The following is an 18,083-nucleotide window of genomic DNA, read 5'->3' as shown; positions in this document are numbered from 1 at the left end:
CTGAAACACAATACAGCGCACAGAATGCTTGAGTGAAAGCAGAGTCTACAAACACTCTTCTTCATCATATAGTTATATGGCATAATCCATCTAAGCTTTTAACATTATTTAAAAAGATACATGGACAGCATGTAGTTATGACTGTCATGAGTTATGACAGTTAGTATTACTTCCATGCTTGAGTCCTGGGCTCAATTTCAGACCAGCACATCTCCACTGTGTGGAGTTCTGTGTGGAGTTTGCATGTTCCCCTGAGAGTGAGTAGGTTCCCTGGTGTCTCTAAATTGTCTCTGTGCGTAGGTTCCCTGGTGTCTCTAAATTGTCTCTGTGTGTGTCAGTGTGTGTGGACTGTGAACTGGCGTTCCACTCCCCTCCCCCTCAATCTGCCCCCAAAACATGGTTCTAAAGAAGGCTGGTATCCTTCTGACTGTGCTGTTCGCTTATTTACAGAAAGCATTTTTTGTTTTCCATTTCTTTTGTGTTATTTGATTTGATTGGACATCAGGTGGAGAAAGCAGGTAGATTCTTGGTAATTTCATACTTTTTCTTAACTCAAGTAAAAACTTACACCCTAATCTAAAATCTATAAAGAAAAAAAAAGTTTTATAAAACACTAAAACTACGAATAGTTATTACTGACACTTATGTACTTTTGCAAATTAAACAGAAATTGCAATGCTTTAGCATACCATTGCTGTGCCCATTTTCAAAGGCAGGCTACTGCACACGTACCAGTTTCACTGACGGCTGCAGTAAGTGGGCTTGGGGGATAAATATAATTGCATAACATGGTTGGAGTGTTGAAAGAAATCGAAACGAAATCTGATGAGAGGGAGGGGGGACTAATCAGCTGTTCATGTGACTAGCCAATACAGAAACAGCTCTCAGTGAGTGAGTGTGTGGGCAGACGTATCCTCACTGGACCATGGAAGAAATTGCTGTTCTGACCTTTCTCAGCAGATGTATGCTTGATTATAGTTGTTCTAGTCAGAGGGATTTGCCTAATTACAAAATAACTTTCAAAACTGCATACTAAAACAGAAATTGTATAAAGGCACCTGAGAAACGGAAATTCAATGTTTAATTATTGAACTTTCCAAGATCACCCTTTGACTTATCACCCTTGCCGTTTCAGCAGCAGCTCAAATTCATTCAAACATCATAGCTTTGGGAGGTGGAAGGAAACACATTTAGAGACAACGCATGTGACCTTGTGTGGGGACATACAAACTCCACACAGAAGGTGCCCTGGGTCAGATTTGAACTCAGTCCCCAAGAGTATTTAGGTAGCTGAACTAATCCCAATGCCATTGTACTGCACATATTCAAAGACTATTTAATGACATTTTAAAAGAATGGCAGTAAAATGTTAACTGCTCCTTTTGAAGATGAGCAATGCTTTCCCAGAAGGGGTATGTTTTTCGAATCGAATTATCATTGCCTGCATTTCTCACAAAGCCGGTTTAAGGAGAACAACAGTTATTCTAGATATTTACAGACATAAATTATACTCCTTCCACAAAAGCTTCTGAGACACCGACTCTGTGGCTGCAGCCACTTATACTGTACAAGATTCCAGAATAAAGAAAATAAAAAATAATAGGTGAAATAAAAGTTTTTGCTCACTGCCAATCTTCAAAAACACTGCTTTCAAATATTCAAATATTTTAAATTATTTGAAAAAATAAATTTGAAGCTGACTTAGGTATCTTTTACCATATTTGTGATTCAAGCATTTTTTCTGTTGAAATGTGTGACGAATGATAATAAATAAATATTTGAAATGTCTATGTGTTTCTCGCATGAAGAAACATGAATCCGTAAAATAACAATTCCCAGGTCCTTAAAATACTCTCTCACTCACGTACACCCACTGAAGGATGAGCAATTCCATTTAACTCAAATCATGAAGACCTATGACCTTCATACCCTAAACCTTCCACTGACGTACAGGAGACTCACACACTCAGTCTTGCATTAATGTGTTTGAGATAAACACCCAAGAGAGTAACAAGACCCGAGTGCATGGATACACAAAGCAAAACCCAGCTCAACTTCTGTTTGGCTAAAGGAAGGAAATGTTCACAGCTGGAGCCAATTCTACACAAATTGATCAGAGTTCCTTTCACCTTTCTTGAAGAGGAACACTGCTCCACACAGGATCTGTTTGGGACACACATTTAATCAGCTCTATTCTTGGCATAAGAGAAAAGAGTAAAGTAAAAAAAAATGTCTCCACTGATTGTGGATCTATCAAAAGGAAAGCTATATGGGGATACAAAGTGCACAGGAATATACCAGGAATATGCAGACCTTTAAACAAAGCTGGCTTCACTTCTCAAAATGGATGGTATATCCAAAAAATTTTGACACACAAACAAAGAAAAATAAATCAAGATGTTGCACAAGTTACAATGTGATTAAAGCCATTGTGCATTAAAGGCACATGAAAAGTAACAGAGAAATGCTGATCATTTTGTTTTGTGGTCATGTACATAAGAAACAACATTATACAGACAAATCCACTGTATGGTAACAAACAGTACTGAGAATACGGAGCTTATAATAAACGAACAGGCAAGCAATCGTACTTTAGTGTGACTCCAAATGAAGATTTGGCAATTTAACAGTAAGAGGAGTAAGCTATTCTCTCTGTACCCCAATTCCAACTGGATCTGATGATATCATATATGTGAAGCTGCAGTGAATATTTTTTCCATCTAGTTTTACTGTTTTGGTACAGTTTGGTACACAGATTGCACAGTTAAGCTAAAATTCACTTAGGAAGCTAATATATTTTTAATTTGTGAATGTTAACATTTGAGTGCATTACTTCTAGGCAAAGCATTTTAATGGTCAAAATATCTTTAACAAAAAACAGAATGCTATTTCTCACATAAAAACATTCATAAGAATAGCCAACAATGTTATTCATATTGTTTTTTGTTTGTGTTGCTGTCTTTTCAAAATTCCCAGAAAAAGCCCAGAATGTTTACTGTCTTTTCTGCAGGAAATCAGGGGAATGCACTGACATGCATGCCAACAAAGACTCTGCAGAATGACCTACTCCTAATCTCCTCCAATCCCTCAGCAAACCCAGGATACTCAAAGGCAGAACCTAGTCCAATCACAAGGCCTACCACAGCTCCAACAAGGAAGAACCATGGAGCACCAGCAGCTCCATAATATCCGTGGTCAAGCTAAATAGGGTCGCCAGCACCCATATCACCCTGCTACTGACAACTGGCATCCCACTGAAGCTAAGCAGGTGTGAGCCTGGTCAGTACCTGGATGGGAGCACCTGGGAAAAACTAAGGTTGCTGCTGGAAGAGGTGTTAGTGGGGCCAGCAGGGGGTGCTCACCCTGTGGTCCGTGTGGGTCTTAATGCCCCAGTATAGTGACGGGGACACTATACTGTAAAATAGGTGCCGTCCTTCAGATGAGACGTAAAACCGAGGTCCTGACTCTCTGTGGTCATTCAAAATCCCAGGGTGTTTCTCAAAATAGTAGGGGTGTTACCCCGGTGTCCTGGCCAAATTTCCCATTGGCCCTTACCAATCATAGCCTCCAGATAATCCCCATCTATGAATTGGCCTCATTACTCTGCTCTCCTCCCCACTAATAGCTGATGTGTGGTGAGCGTTCTGGCACAGTATGGCTGCTGTCGCATCATCTAGGTGGATGCTGCACAATGGTGGTGGTGGAGGGGATCCCCATTACCTGTAAAGTGCTTTGAGTGGAGTGTCCAGAAAAATGCTATATAAGTGTACGCAGTTATTAATTATTATTATAAATGCTTCTCTGTCACAACATGCTGCATATTCCAGCGTACTTTGTGTTCAACAGCTTGGGGCTAACCCAAGTAATGAGAGGTTCAGTATGTGAGCAGTTTGAGACACAGGCATATCATGGTGACTGGAGGATGCCAGAGACACCCTCGCACCTACAAAGACAAATGAGCCAAGAAGTTGCTACAAAGGAGATAATGGAGTGAACGGAGGGAAAGCAAAGCGATAAACACTGGGAAACAGGTGGTCAATAGCAATATCGATGCCAATATACTTATATATCCAATTATATGTTTTACAGTTGGGTTGGCCCTTTGCTCTTAAACTTTGGTTTACAAACTCCACCAAATACAATTTACATGAACATAATACATACAACTCCGAGTGCTTTTCATGAAGGATGATGGATTTTACTGGACATTTATTCAGACATTAGGCATCAACATTTCCATGAATCCAAAACCACACATTGCACAGCTGAGCAATGCTATGCTTTTCACTCAGCACCATGCCTTCATGTCTTATTAGCTGTTCGCTGTCTTGGCATTGGTTGCTGTCTCTGAATTCACTCAGCATTGTCATCAACATACTAAGTCTATCATTCCTCCTTTGGGTAATGCTGAGGGAAAAGCATGAGCAGACTTGCACTGGCAAGAGGTTTATAGGGAGCTAATAATGCACTATCAAAACAGAGCATTTTACAAGTAGATTGCATTACACCAATACAAATTAGACACACCAATAAAACGTATTAGAAAGAATTGAATCCGGCTGTGGATTCCGGTAGAACCTAACAGTATGTCTATGAACAGTACTTGCTGTGCTTTTTGAAGGGGTAAGTGTCTATGTTAGAAACCAATGGACCATACAACCTGCACAGTCACAATGCTCTCCGTTATTTTCAGGAATTCTAACAAGGTTTATTGGAAAAAGCTGAAAATGTAGTTGAGGAAGGTTGAGGATCAGACAGTACAAGCCCCCTCCCCACCTCCAGGGACTCTCTCATATGGATTCAATATCAAGAATAAGCTTTAATGCCAAGGACTACAGAACTGTAAGACACAGACAATGTTATTAATTCACCTTGAAGAATTAGCTGGGGCTTTTAAGAAAAAAAACCCATTAAGGAGGGTTTCTGTAATTCGTTCTTCATCATTCATTTCCCAGCAGATCATATAACTCAGTCAAGCACAATCAAATTCAAGATGTCAGCTTGGATTCCTTGCAGCATGGATGTGCGTTAGGGGTCGCTTCCCATTGGATATCCCACACAGCTCATGGAGAAATGCAATCTACTTCAGGCACATAATGATTAGGCCCTGTGAGGACATAACAGAGAGAAATACCCTTCTTGCACTGAATGCAAGGTGCTATCCCGAAAGAGACTGCTTTCATCTGTTGCAGGGTGGGTGGCATGGTGGCACAGTGCTTAGCATGGCGGCCCTGGGTTCAATGCTAGACCTGAAGTGCTATCTGTGTGGAGTTTGTGTGGTCACCCCATGTTCCCGTGGATTTCCTCTGGGGGCTCTGGTTTCCTCCCATAGTCCAAAGACTGATAGGTTAAACTGGCTCTGATGTGAGTTTGTGTGTCCGTGTGTGTGTGTTTTTGCCTGTGTGTTCTGTGATGGGCTGGCGGCCTATGCAAAGTGTGTCCTGTCTTGTGCCTGTTGCTTGCTAGCATAACTTCAGGCTCCCCCACAGCCCTGAAGAAGTGGTTATAAAATGGATGGCTGAATGAATCATGCAAAACTATGCCAGTACTTGGACAATGAACAAGAAAATCAAGGATATGTTACTTAATTGTATTTGCCTAATTCTTGTAGGTAACATTATTTCAATGTTGTTTTAATTTGCTAGTATAACACCTTCATAGGGGGTACATAATATTATCTTCATTTATTACTATTTATCAGAACTGCTCAGTCCCTGATCACCTTTTACCTTCTCCTCCAGATTTATCTGTAGAAGATAAATCCTCTTTCACTCAAGACAATATCAGTGGACATTTATCTTCAACTGATCATCATTCTTTACTGTACTGAATGGCTCTTACCTACATGTAGCTTACTGCTGGGTGGACATGCACAAGCCTTGCACTTGTAAGAAATACCTGCTTCTTAATTTTGACATTTGTATTTTTTACAATTTGAAAGTAGCCCTGGATAAGGGAGTGTTTTAAGCAAATAATAATAACATTACTGAAGTTCGGAATCTTCTATAATTTTCTTTAGACAAATTTAGACATACGGGATACATTACTATTTATGTTGAGCCAAACATTATGTTAAACCCCAACTCTGAACCTAAACCACACATGTTTTATAGCCTCTGCTATGATTTATATTTGATATCATTAGGAATACTTAAGTACATGTATTGTTTCCTCCTAAATTCAACACAGAAGGAACATGACATCACAACCCTGCTGCAGTTAATAGCTAAAGGGAGTAAACTCTGTCGATAACATTAAAGTTTAAAACTGTATCCATTTTAAAACTTGAAACCTCACCTTATTTTTTTTACATTTGGAGCATCCCACCATAGAGCTTCTGTATCTTTCTAAAGTGAATTTTGTTGCAGGAGCCACCAGTATTGATATCAAAGACATTGTGCCGGGGGGGGGGGGGGTCTGTCAAATTCAGCATTTGAAACTTTGATACTTGGTACTCTAGTATTGTTAATGATATACAGCTCACACTGTAGCACAGTAACACACTGCCATGTCTCCCTCTTGGTTGTATGTTACCAGTCTATGGGATATGATGACATACAGTATAGAGCCAGTGGAATGGCTTACTGTGCAACCAGCGTTAAGCAGGCCTGAGGTCACCGTCACCAACAGGCCAACACAGTGCTGCATTGCTGTTTTGTAAAGTCTATTGATCCAGAACACTGAATACTGTAAGTTCTGTAAAATGTACAGCTATGTCCTTATGTTGCGTCTCTGTGTATTAACTATACAGAAGTCTACGTACTGTATTCTTACAGACAGGCATGATCGTAAGGTTACAGAAAACATCAGGCAAATCTGTTCTGTGTCTATGACGGTGTATCGGAAAGTGCTTATTCTCAGAGCTGGGCTTTGAAAGGAGACAGACCTCAGGGTGAAAATATCCTGATGCTATGATCCCTCATCCAGGACCTTCACTTTAGGAATGTCGAGGGAAGACTGACATTGTTGATTATGGCAAACACAATGACTCAACTCTAAAACTTCAGCACTTCTTATCTTTCAAGCGCTTGATGAATTCCAAAAGTGGCAAGCTCTGACACTGCAAATGGTGAGAAATCAGCTTCTGATTCGGAAGTGTCCCAGGACCAAGAGAGTGTGGCTCCAAAGCACAGAAACTCACCTGGTTTTCACCACATCTAGCGGGTGCATCAGACAGATCTCCACCAGACCTGCAGAAGAGACAGAGAGTGTTACAGTATCTGTAAGGGCCCTGTCATTTTTAAAATGTACAGACTTGACACAGAAATAATCCATCCATCTTCTAACCACAGGGAAGCAGGGAAGCCAGAGCCTATCCCGGAAAGGCAGGATACACCCTGGATGGGATGCCAGTCCACCAAAGGGCACACACAGACATTAACACAGACAAGCACGGGCTGTAGGAGGAAACTGGAGCACCTGACGAAAACTCATGCAAACACAGGGAGAACAAACAAACTCCACACATACAGTGGTGTGAAAAAGTGTTTGCCCCCTTCCTGATCTCTTATTTTTTTGCATGTTTGTCACACTGAAATGTTTCAGATCATCAAACAAATTGAAATATTAGACAAAGATAACACAAGTAAACACAAAACGCAGTTTTTAAATGAAGGTTTTTATTATTAAGAGAAAAAAAAATCCAAACCTACATGGCCCTGTGTGAAAAAGTGATTGCCCCCTAAACCTAATAACTGGTTGGGCCACCCTTAGCAGCAACAACAGCAATCAAGCGTTTGCGATAACTGGCAATGAGTCTTTTACAGCTGTGGAGGAATTTTGGCCCACTCATCTTTGCAGAATTGTTGTAATTCAGCCACATTGGAGGGTTTTCGAGCCTTAACCGCTTTTTTAAGGTCATGCCACAACATCTCTGGCCATGGACTGGATTCAGGTCAGGACTTTGACTAGGCCACTCCAAAGTCTTCATTTTGTTTTTTTTAAGCCATTCAGAGGTGGACTTGCTGGTGTGTTTTGGATCATTGTCCTGCTGCAGAACCCAAGTGCGCTTCAGCTTGAGGTCACGTACAGATTGCCGGACATTCTCCTTCAGGATTTTTTGGTAGACAGCAGAATTCATGGTTCCATTTACCACAGCAAGTCTTCCAGGTCCTGAAGCAGCAAAACAGCCCCAGACCATCACACTACCACCACCATATTTTACTGTTGGTATGATGTTCCTTTTCTGAAATGCTGTGTTACTTTTACGCCAGATGTAATGGGACACACACCTTCCAAAAAGTTCAACTTTTGTCTCGTCAGTCCACAGAGTATTTTCCCAAAAGTCTTGGGGATCATCAAGATGTTTTCTGGCAAAACTGAGACAAGCCTTTATGTTCTTTTTGCTCAGCAGTGGTTTTCGTCTTGGAACTCTGCCATGCAGGCCATTTTTGCCCAGTCTCTTTCTTATGGTGAAGTCATGAACACTGACCTTAACTGAGGCAAGTGAAGCCTGCAGTTCTTTGGATGTTGTTATGGGGCTTTTTCTGACCTCTTGGATGAGTCGTCGCTGTGCTCTTGGGGTAATTTTGGTCGGCCGGCCACTCCTGGGAAGGTTCATCACTGTTCCATGTTTTCGCCATTTGTGGATAATGGCTCTCACTGTGGTTCGCTGGAGTACCAAAGCTTTATAAATGGCTTTATAACCTTTTCCAGACTGATAAATCTCAATTACTCTGTTTCTCATTTGTTCCTGAATTTCTTTGGATCGCAGCATGATGTCTAGCTTTTGAGGATCTTTAGGTCTACTTCACTTTGTCAGGCAGGTCCTATTTAAGTGATTTCTTGATTGAGAACAAGTGTGGCAGTAATCAGGCCTGGGTGTGGCTAGAGAAATTGAACTCAGCTTTCCAAAGATGTGATAAACCACAGTTGATTTATGTTTTAACAGGGGGGGCAATCACTTTTTCACACAGGGCCATGTAGGTTTGGATTTTTTTTTCCCTTAATAATAAAAACCTTCATTTAAAAACTGCATTTTGTATTTACTTGTGTTATCTTTGTCTAATATTTCAATTTGTTTGATGATCTGGAACATTTCAGTGTGACAAACATGCAAAAAAATAAGAAATCAGGAAGGGGGCAAACACTTTTTTACACCACTGTATATTACCTTTAGAATTGCACTGTAACCCAGCAATACTAACCACTGTGTCACCATTAGTTCCCATGGGACTAATATTTTAACTTAATTCTTAAACCAATGACCTTTTGAGATAAAGTTTTACATAGTAAGTACAGCCTTGCAATGCAAAAGTCATCAGCTTTGATAGAGACATGACTGGTCTGATGCGAAACACTAAGCACAAGATGGAGCAGGCACAAACACATCCACGGCTGGTTGCTTGCAATGATACTGATGCTCAGGCTCAACATGTGTACTTATGGCAGAAACGGGCAACTCCCGTCCTCAAGGACAGCCCTTACAGATTCTTTTCAATTAGCAAAACAGATGAAGAACACCTGAGAAAACAGGTCATTTGACTTCTAACCCAAAGAATTACTGTACAACTGAAGAAGTGCTGTGGAAGAACTGAATGATTCCCTCATATTTGACAGTGTCTGTTTAAAAAAAACGTAGCAAAGGATGTGACACACTGAAGAACACTAACCATTTTTAACAATGAACCTTAACAAATCGTTTCAGTCACAAGGCAGCATCAAACTGGCCAGCTACAGATTGAAACCAGTTAGAGTGTGAGAGTCCAGGAATATTCCCCAACCCCTATGGCTCTGCAGTTTGATTTGTGAGTGTTGCAAAGTATTTCTAGTTTAAAAGCAATCTTGTACTTATAGACTGTTGTACTGCTCTGCACTGCAGCCCTTTTCCATATCTATTGTATTGTATTTGTCCTGCACTTTATTGTTTGTATTTGTACAGTTTCCTGTATTGTGTAAATGATACAGAAACTAACCCCTGTACTGAACACGCTTAAGACATGTCTGATTTTTTTTTCTATCAAGCATTTGTAAAGCACTGTATGTTTGTAATGCAAGCCTTATAAAATGGCTTGGATAAAGGCTCCACCCAAAATCCACAATTTACAGAAGCTGCTCCCAAACAAATCTTGCCTCCTTGCATTCACCCAAGATGGATTACGGAGAGCAGAGTTTTCCTTCAGCAGCAGAATGTGCATTAGGAAGTAATCTGCTGTCATAAAGCAGCTCAGAAGCAATGTGGTGACGTGGCCCGGAAGTGTCGTGGTGAGGAACAGGGGCTGGGGAGAGCCAGAAGTGGTTTACCAAGACATGCTTTCTAAGTAAACAGATTACAAATGTACTCTTTGAGGTAAAATAAATTAAATTTAGCACCCTTTCCTGTCATGGAGTTTTCTTTTATCTAGATTTACAGCTCTACTAATTGGGTAGTGGATGGAATGGTATTTGTGACATTGTAACTTGATTATATGTATGTGCACCATGTTATTTTTTAATATAAAAATACCACAAGGTCAGTGGAATTTGGTGCCTGGCGTATGCAGTGTGGACAATCTGGTCTAACCTGCCATCCTTTCAGGCCCCTCTGACCCCCCACCCTGTGTTGCCCCCACAAGCATCAGTCCAGCATAGTGACAAACCCATAGCAGTCTCATCTGAGAGCGCATGCCGTGTCAAATACTGATTCTGTCACATCCACTACTGAAACTCGAAACTCGGCAGTAATCCCTTCCATCGAGCCAGGAGATTTAGCAAGGAAGCAATATTGACTATTACACACTGGCCTCTAATACCACTAATACTAATACCTGGTGCCAGATTTCAACACCTCAGAGTGCCCAATTCACATCCCAACACAAGGATCAGACCCAGTTCAGTGTTGAAGTTCATTCAACAATAACTGCTAGGCATAATCAATCTGACTCATGGGACCAGTGCAGCACATTGTGGTCTCGAGGACTCTAACCACCCTCTCAGGCACACCTTCAAGACCAACCAAGTTGTAGGGTTGCAAGTTCTCCAGACTCCTCCTCTTTCTGAGGCAGCTCTCTCTCTTTCCTAGTGTTAATCCCCCATCAGCAGGGTCCGCTTATCGGCACACCAGTCTCCATTTGGTGGTTTGAACCAAATCTTTGAGCTGACGTTGCCATTAACTGCGACCGAGAAATACTCCAACCGGCGTGTCGCTCCGCTTGCCGTTGGAGTGGGAGGGGGGGAGGGAGAACAAAGTAATGTAGCCAATTCATAAAAAGGGATTATTAGGAGGCATGGGAAATTTGGCCAGGATGCCAGGGTTACACCCCTACTCTTTTTGAGAAACACCCTGGGATTTTTAATGACCACAGAGAGTCAGGACCTCGGTTTTATGTCTCATCCAAAGGATGGCGCTTATTTACAGTATAGTGTCCCCGTCACTATACTGGGGCATTAGGACCCACCTGGACCGCAGGGTGAGCACCCCCTGCTGGCCTCACTAACACCTCTTCCAGCAGCAACCTTAGTTTTTCCCAGGAGGTCTCCCATCCAGGTACTGACCAGGCTCACACCTGCTTAGCTTCAGTGGGTTGCCAGTTGTGAGTTGCAGGGTAATATGGCTGCTGGCTCTTTCTGAGGCAACTGTCTCAGGAAATCTTTAACACCTCTGATACAATTTGATTACATGATTGCAAGGGGTAACCCTATAACCCTACCAGCCTGCACAGGGTATATGACTCACCAATACTCTCCTTGCATATTGCATGTAGATATTTTCAAGATACATACTGAGTGACTGTCACGGTTTCATTGTATACCATTTTGTTTTCTTGAAGCAGTCCCTTTGCTAACTGACTTTCAATCTTCCAGTGCATGTCCACAGGCAGTTCCTAATGCCAGTAGCGGAAGAGTAATCTGCTTGATTTCAGAATTTTCCTACAATCTTAAAGTGGGGGATTTAACATTTTTGCCTTGCATTTCAGTATTGCCCTTAACCACGGCCTCCTCTTGTATTGTTTGACCCTTTAAGAGACATTTTGCGGTAAAAATGAAAATTATTTTAGTTATACTCTACCCTTTTATGATACATTTCTCTTTTCCAGGGCCATAAGAGAGAACAGAGGACCAAACTGAAAAGAGTAAAACTTTCTTTTAATTACTACAGAAGGATTAATACTACAAAGAAAATGTGATAGTAAAAACATTAAGGAACTGTTTGCCTACAGGAGGGAATATCAACCGGTGTCTCTGTAGAGCAGAAGAGATCTGTTTCCCTTGTCTTCTCTCTCAGGCTCAGTGCACAGAAGGGGTTATAAACCCCTGGCTATATGGGAGTCTTATTTGAGGACCCCAATATCTAAACTACTCTTCAGAGTTTTCAAAGATGGGGAATTAAAAAGGGTTTAGTTCTGTCTGGCTTGAAAAGAGGACTACAAAAGCAGAAACAGACCATGGAGACTGAAGCCATAACCATTTAAGAATCCACAATTATTGTTAATATTCCAAAGGTTGTTGTTTTGAAAAAAGCCAAAGCAATATCTTAGGGAGTAGCAGAGGTTAATGCTGAAAGTGTGAAGAAGAGCTGTCATACCTGAAGACAGCTCCACAGAAGAAGCCTTGCAATTTTTTTCTTCTGTTTTACCATTTAATGTGAAATTAGACCTTCTATTTCCTTTGAAGCTTGTTTGCTAGTGTAACGCCCTATCCCTATACAATAGCTTATCTGAAATGTACAAGTTTCAATCATCTGAAAAATAATGAATTCATGATGGGAAAATCAATTTTTACTCACGTGAAGAGTAGTTTTGTTATAATCCTCATAGATACTATTATATGAGCTTTATATATAAACTAAATATTATTAAACATTTCCATGATATGAAAGGCTATTTATAGACAAATAGAGTTCTGTATTTAAATGATGATCTAAAGACCAGACCAAAAGATGATCTAAAGACCAATCACATAAAAATCCTGACTGTGAAAATGAGACTTAATATAATATATATGAATAGTAATGACATTTTATTTTACTTTCAGTGTCAGATAATATCACCTGATACTAGAAAAAGCATCTTGTAAAAAATATCTTCCTTAGAACAGGTTTTGTATTTTAAAGGCCTGGAAAAAGACATCTTTTCTTCCTCATATTTTAAAGTACTGTACAACAAGGGATAGGGTTTTTTCATTGTAGTTTGAGCTTTTTATATATATATAAGAATTTATATATACTGTAAACACACGCATCCAGCACATCCAGATCATCTGGAAAGCCCTTTATAATTCACAAAATGAATGCAGCATTATGTTTTTGTCATCTGACCACGAATACATCACACACTTACCACAGAACGTGGTACACTTATCACAAAATGAGCTAGAATAACTTATTTTCCATTAGCAGATTATTTTGTTTCAATTATTTGTTGAACTGCTTTTTTCTTTTAATATTTAAAGAGCTGTTTTTTTTGCAGAAGTTTAAAAATGCAGGAACACATAAAAAATCATGTTATTTAAGAGACATTTGGGAGGAGGTTTAATAGTAATCTTGCACTTGTACTCTCCTACATACTGTATAAATACTGCCTGGCTGCCCAAAACTCTGTAAACATTTTTTCTATCACTCCTCTCCCCACCCCAACATCACCATTGGAGCTGCCTCCCTGATTCATTCCTCTCAAGTGAGGGGGGCTGTGAGCGGGGTTTCCTCAGCCAGGCGAGTTAACACCAAAGTATTAAGTACACTTTTCCTTTATATTCTTTGTCCCATGTACAGAAGATATTAGAATTAGAATGAAATACTGAAACACAAAACAGAGAAACACAAATGTAGTTCTGTATATGTCGGCCTGGTGTCCAGGCTTCACACACCATAGTGCAGAACGTCATGCAAATGCTTGATGTCTGTACTGCCAGCACAGGATTACTGTGGTTTTGGTTGGTGCTCATTTTAATGTGGCAGGGCTGTGTAGCACACCAGTGGTGCCTTCAGCAGGCAGCGTACCCCCAGGAGTAATTCAGAGCATGCTAAATTAAGACGCATGTGAAGGAAGCCGCAGAAATCTGCCCAGCATCTGCATCAGTTACTGTATGACAGACTGAGCTCCTTCGGTGTTTACTGCCATTCCAGCAGATGCGCGTCACTGACGTTCCATGTGCCTTGACTTTTCATGCTTTAACTGGAATATACAAATGACTTCAAATCATACAGCACATGCTAGTCTTTTCATATAAAGATGCCACCAAAATTAAATTAGGCAAATTAAAACAACAAAGCTTCAAGATTACTGGTGCTGACGGAATATGGCCACATGAATGAAGCTCAAAGACTGAGGATGGCAAATTGACTCCATGTTGCCTCTCAATTGAGAAGAGAGCGCCCTGAGATCCACATTCTGTGGTAAGTGCTTGATGTATTCGTGGTCAGATGACAAGAAATTAATGGTGCATGCATTTTGTGAATTATAAAGGGCTTTCCAGATGATCTGGATGTGCTGGATGTATGTGTTTATATATAAAATTCTTTGCTCAAACTGTGAAGAATTACAATGAGTAAAACCCTCTCCCTTGCTGTACTGTTGTGTTGTCAAGCATAGTACCCTGCTATCCATTAGCAGAGTGTAACAATGACAAATGCCTTCTTAAAGCTTCTGAAATCATGTGCAGCTTACTGACAACTAATGATAGTTGTTGAGGAGATCTGTTTTTGGATCTCCTTGTTTTTCTTGAATGGGCAAGAAGCTCAGTTGTATTTTTAAAATGTAACAGAAATTACTGCTGAACACAGTTCATCCTGGACTTGTTATTTCATTACTACACAGTAAGTACTGCCTCTCCTGTCCTCTTGTTTATTTGGGACCTACAAGTCTACTTATGTTAAGACTTGTTATGTTTCTCTTGCGATTACTTCTTGATTGTTGTAGTTTAGGGCACAATTACCTTTGAGAGTCGTGTCATGTTGTGTTTAACTGTCCCATGACTTTCTTGTGGAAGAGGCTCTAATCTTAGAAGGGTGAATATCCTAGATAGGAGCAAAAATATGAAACCAGGGTTTCTTTTTGTCTGTTGTGTCTTCCTAATCTCCTGGGCTTCACTATTTTGTCTATGTCCTCAAAGACAAATAAATCTACAACTATTTTCTAGAGCCATGTTGAACTAAAATATAAAAATAAAATCTTGTGTACAATTATTTTTACATACCTCTCAAAGAGTTAAATTTGCACAAACTTATCATATCTGTCCTTCGCTGAATAAATTAACATGGACGGACTGCATTATCAAACTACTGATGTCATTAGCAGTTTCATAATTGTCAAAATATACATACTGCATAAAAATAAAAAAATAAAGTGCCATTGTGTTTGTTTATTAAGCCAGATTATATTTAAAAAATGTGGATGGAAACATACACTCCACGGATTGGTAAAATTGATTAATAAGTTCTAAACAATCAAGTTTATCAAGGCTATCATGCTAAACATTCTGACTTGAAGCCTGTCAGTGTTTTACAAATCCCAGTAAACACTCTCTGACTCCAAACATTTAAACCCCCTGACCAAAACTATTTTATTCCAATTCTCAGTGCAGACCTGCTATTTACTTTAATGATTTCCTTCACAAATTCACGATTGTATATACAGCTGTTCCCCAATATGTTTTCATTTTAATTTGGCTTTTTTAAATATATTGACTATAAACAGAATGGCAGGTCCCAGAGGCTTATTCAGGAAAATTCTTTAAAAAAAAAGTTTTTTTGTACATTGTGATAACCAGGGAACTGGAGGGTTAATCTTAGTCCAGAAATCAAGATTTAACATCGCTTACAATGAAGCTTAGAAATTTTGATACCTCAGTTCACCATGTTTGCTTAAAAAACAGTAGGTATATTTGCAGAGGCTTGACGAAGAATAACTTTGTGAAGAAGGGGGTGACATTTTCTAGGTTCACTTCTTCTTTAGCAGGCATTAATTCTAAACCATCTCCCAGGCCGGGATTATGGCCGTGTTTCACTGAAAGCTATCTTTAGTCAAAGCACACAATCTGAAAACAATGTGTTCTGTCAGGCACTTTCTGCCAGCTTTTGTACATTATTTAATTCGCACAACCATCACCATTTCCTCCAGCGAAGTAAAAATGTCATGTTGGCATGCTTAAGACCAGTGCAAAAAATACATCAGAAAAATGAAGGCAACGCATATTTAGAGAAAAATATTTGAAACAGACATTATACTTTAAAGTCTAAGGTGTGCCAGTGGATTGAGGCCCAGAAAAAAATGGGGGATTGGGGTTGAGTTTTGTGCTCCAAAAGTACCTGTACAGAAAATTTGTAGACAAAATGAATAAAGATAAACAAAATATTTTCTTAATCAAAGACCTACAGTATGAGTAATAGATGATTATTTCAATGCAAACATGTAATATGCAAGCTACACTAGGGCATATTTTTGATTGAACAACAGCTGTTCAAATGCAAATTCCACAACAATTTTCTCTCATCTCAGTTTATTGTAATTAAAGACTATGAATACAAGTACTTATGATCCAGTGATTCAAATATATTCTAACATATATAAATACCTCATGTGTTTAAGGTGCACAGGAAATACAGAATGACTCAATGCCAAGTCTTCACAATCTTAAGAAAAGAACACTGATAATAAGCTGCTAGTAAGTTAAGATTTGTCCCTGCTCCTCTGCTTCAGTATATAGTTCAGCATATAGCCTTCAACTATGCTGAAATACTCTGGAGAGGTATGCTGGTAAAAAGGAAAAAATAAAAGGTAAAAAATGTAGCCAGAGCTATCTGCAAACAAGACATCTAGAGATTTGGAATAAATCCAAGAGCAATACATCCATTAATTTTCCGAGCAGTACATTAGGACAATTTGTTAAAATGACATTTCTGAGCACAATCTATTCTCTGGCTTTCACGCGTAAGTCAAGTCACCATAACATTTGCAAAAGGCCGATTAATTAATCATCACCGCCAGCCCTATTCTAAAATTAATCACGCTTTAGTAAAACGTGTTTTCCTTTCTCAGCCTCTGACACAGTGCAGAGGCGAATGATAGTGCAGCAGATGTCTCCACATTACGAGGAGACCCCTCTCCTCATGCCTCAGTCTGGAGGAGGCTTAAGCAACCTGGGCACTCAGTTTCTATTTGGGAACAGCATTTATCCTTTTGAAAGGTACAAAACTGGCTGTGGCGCAAGTAGCAGAAAAAACTTTGTTTGGTAGAGTATGTGTGTTTTGCGCAAACAGGGTCCAGCTCTTGTCCCTGACTGTTACAAACAGGTTTTTCTGGGGGCAACTGGACATTTTCCAGGGAAAACCACCAGGAAATTCTAATCAATAAAACTTAAACATGAACCTTTAACAGGAAAAGACAAAATGTTGTAATTTATATGTTTTAAATAGCATGAAATATGTTTTAAATAGCCCATAGCCTGTGGTCTGGCACATAACACTGAATAAATGGTGGGTTGCAAATTAAAGCTGCTGCATACACTTAAGCAGTACTTAAGGAAGAAAAATAACAAACAAAACATCCTGATTACATGCTCATTTCGTCCTGATATTATCAATGCACATACTCTTATTGCATCGATTCTTGTCTGACATATTTTTATAATATACTGTTTGTGGTTTTCTCTTTGTGTTTTTATGTAGATTCTGTATTTGCATAGATCTCAGTTTTGAAAGAAATTGTTTCGTCTAAGGCTTCGTAAAAACGACTGGGGAGGAAGTGTGCTGAGGAGAAGCAAACTAGTGTTGCCACTGATGAATCATCAGGTGCGACGCTGCAATATTTCTTGTCATTTCATTTCACTCATGCTTAAGAAACCTTTTCAGATTTTTCTCTTCTCAAACAGTTGCCATTTAGGGAAGGTCATTTAGGTACAAACAGTGGCATTCAGTTGCCCAAGAGATATGTAACAGGAAACAGAACATAATGGCTGAACAAAGTTGATTTATTCTTTAAAAGTTGCTACATAAAATCACAGAGACACTAGGCCCACCAAGAGTTTGAGAACGTTGCCTGGAAACTACCAGTAACTGGTTGTCAAATTAAAATTTAATATTTTTAAATCAATACTACATCTGTAACAGGGCTAATCAGCACCAGGAATGAACATTACTAACCGTATAACAATCACTGTGTTATGCCTCC

At 39.6% G+C, this 18,083-nt stretch overlaps 1 protein-coding gene across 2 annotated transcripts in view; it reads right to left on the bottom strand.

Annotated features, from left to right (window-relative positions):
• slc25a21 (solute carrier family 25 member 21) overlaps positions 1-18,083 on the bottom strand; it is a 199,677-nt gene that overhangs the window by 70,725 nt on the left and 110,869 nt on the right. For both annotated transcript variants that reach the window (XR_016091634.1, XM_088925608.1), the window contains exon 3: positions 7,142-7,190. Coding sequence is in view for 1 of the 2 variants with exons in the window: in XM_088925608.1 (XP_088781734.1) it covers positions 7,142-7,190 (49 nt within the window). In the remaining variant the exon portion in view is untranslated. The remainder of the gene's footprint in view (positions 1-7,141; positions 7,191-18,083) is intronic.

Source organism: Atractosteus spatula, chromosome 9, assembly GCF_055471065.1.
Source record: "Atractosteus spatula isolate fAtrSpa1 chromosome 9, fAtrSpa1.hap1, whole genome shotgun sequence".
NCBI classification, from domain to species: domain Eukaryota; kingdom Metazoa; phylum Chordata; class Actinopteri; order Semionotiformes; family Lepisosteidae; genus Atractosteus; species Atractosteus spatula.
The sequence above is the reverse complement of the archived record's forward strand: the minus strand, read 5'-3'. Positions and strand labels throughout refer to the sequence as shown.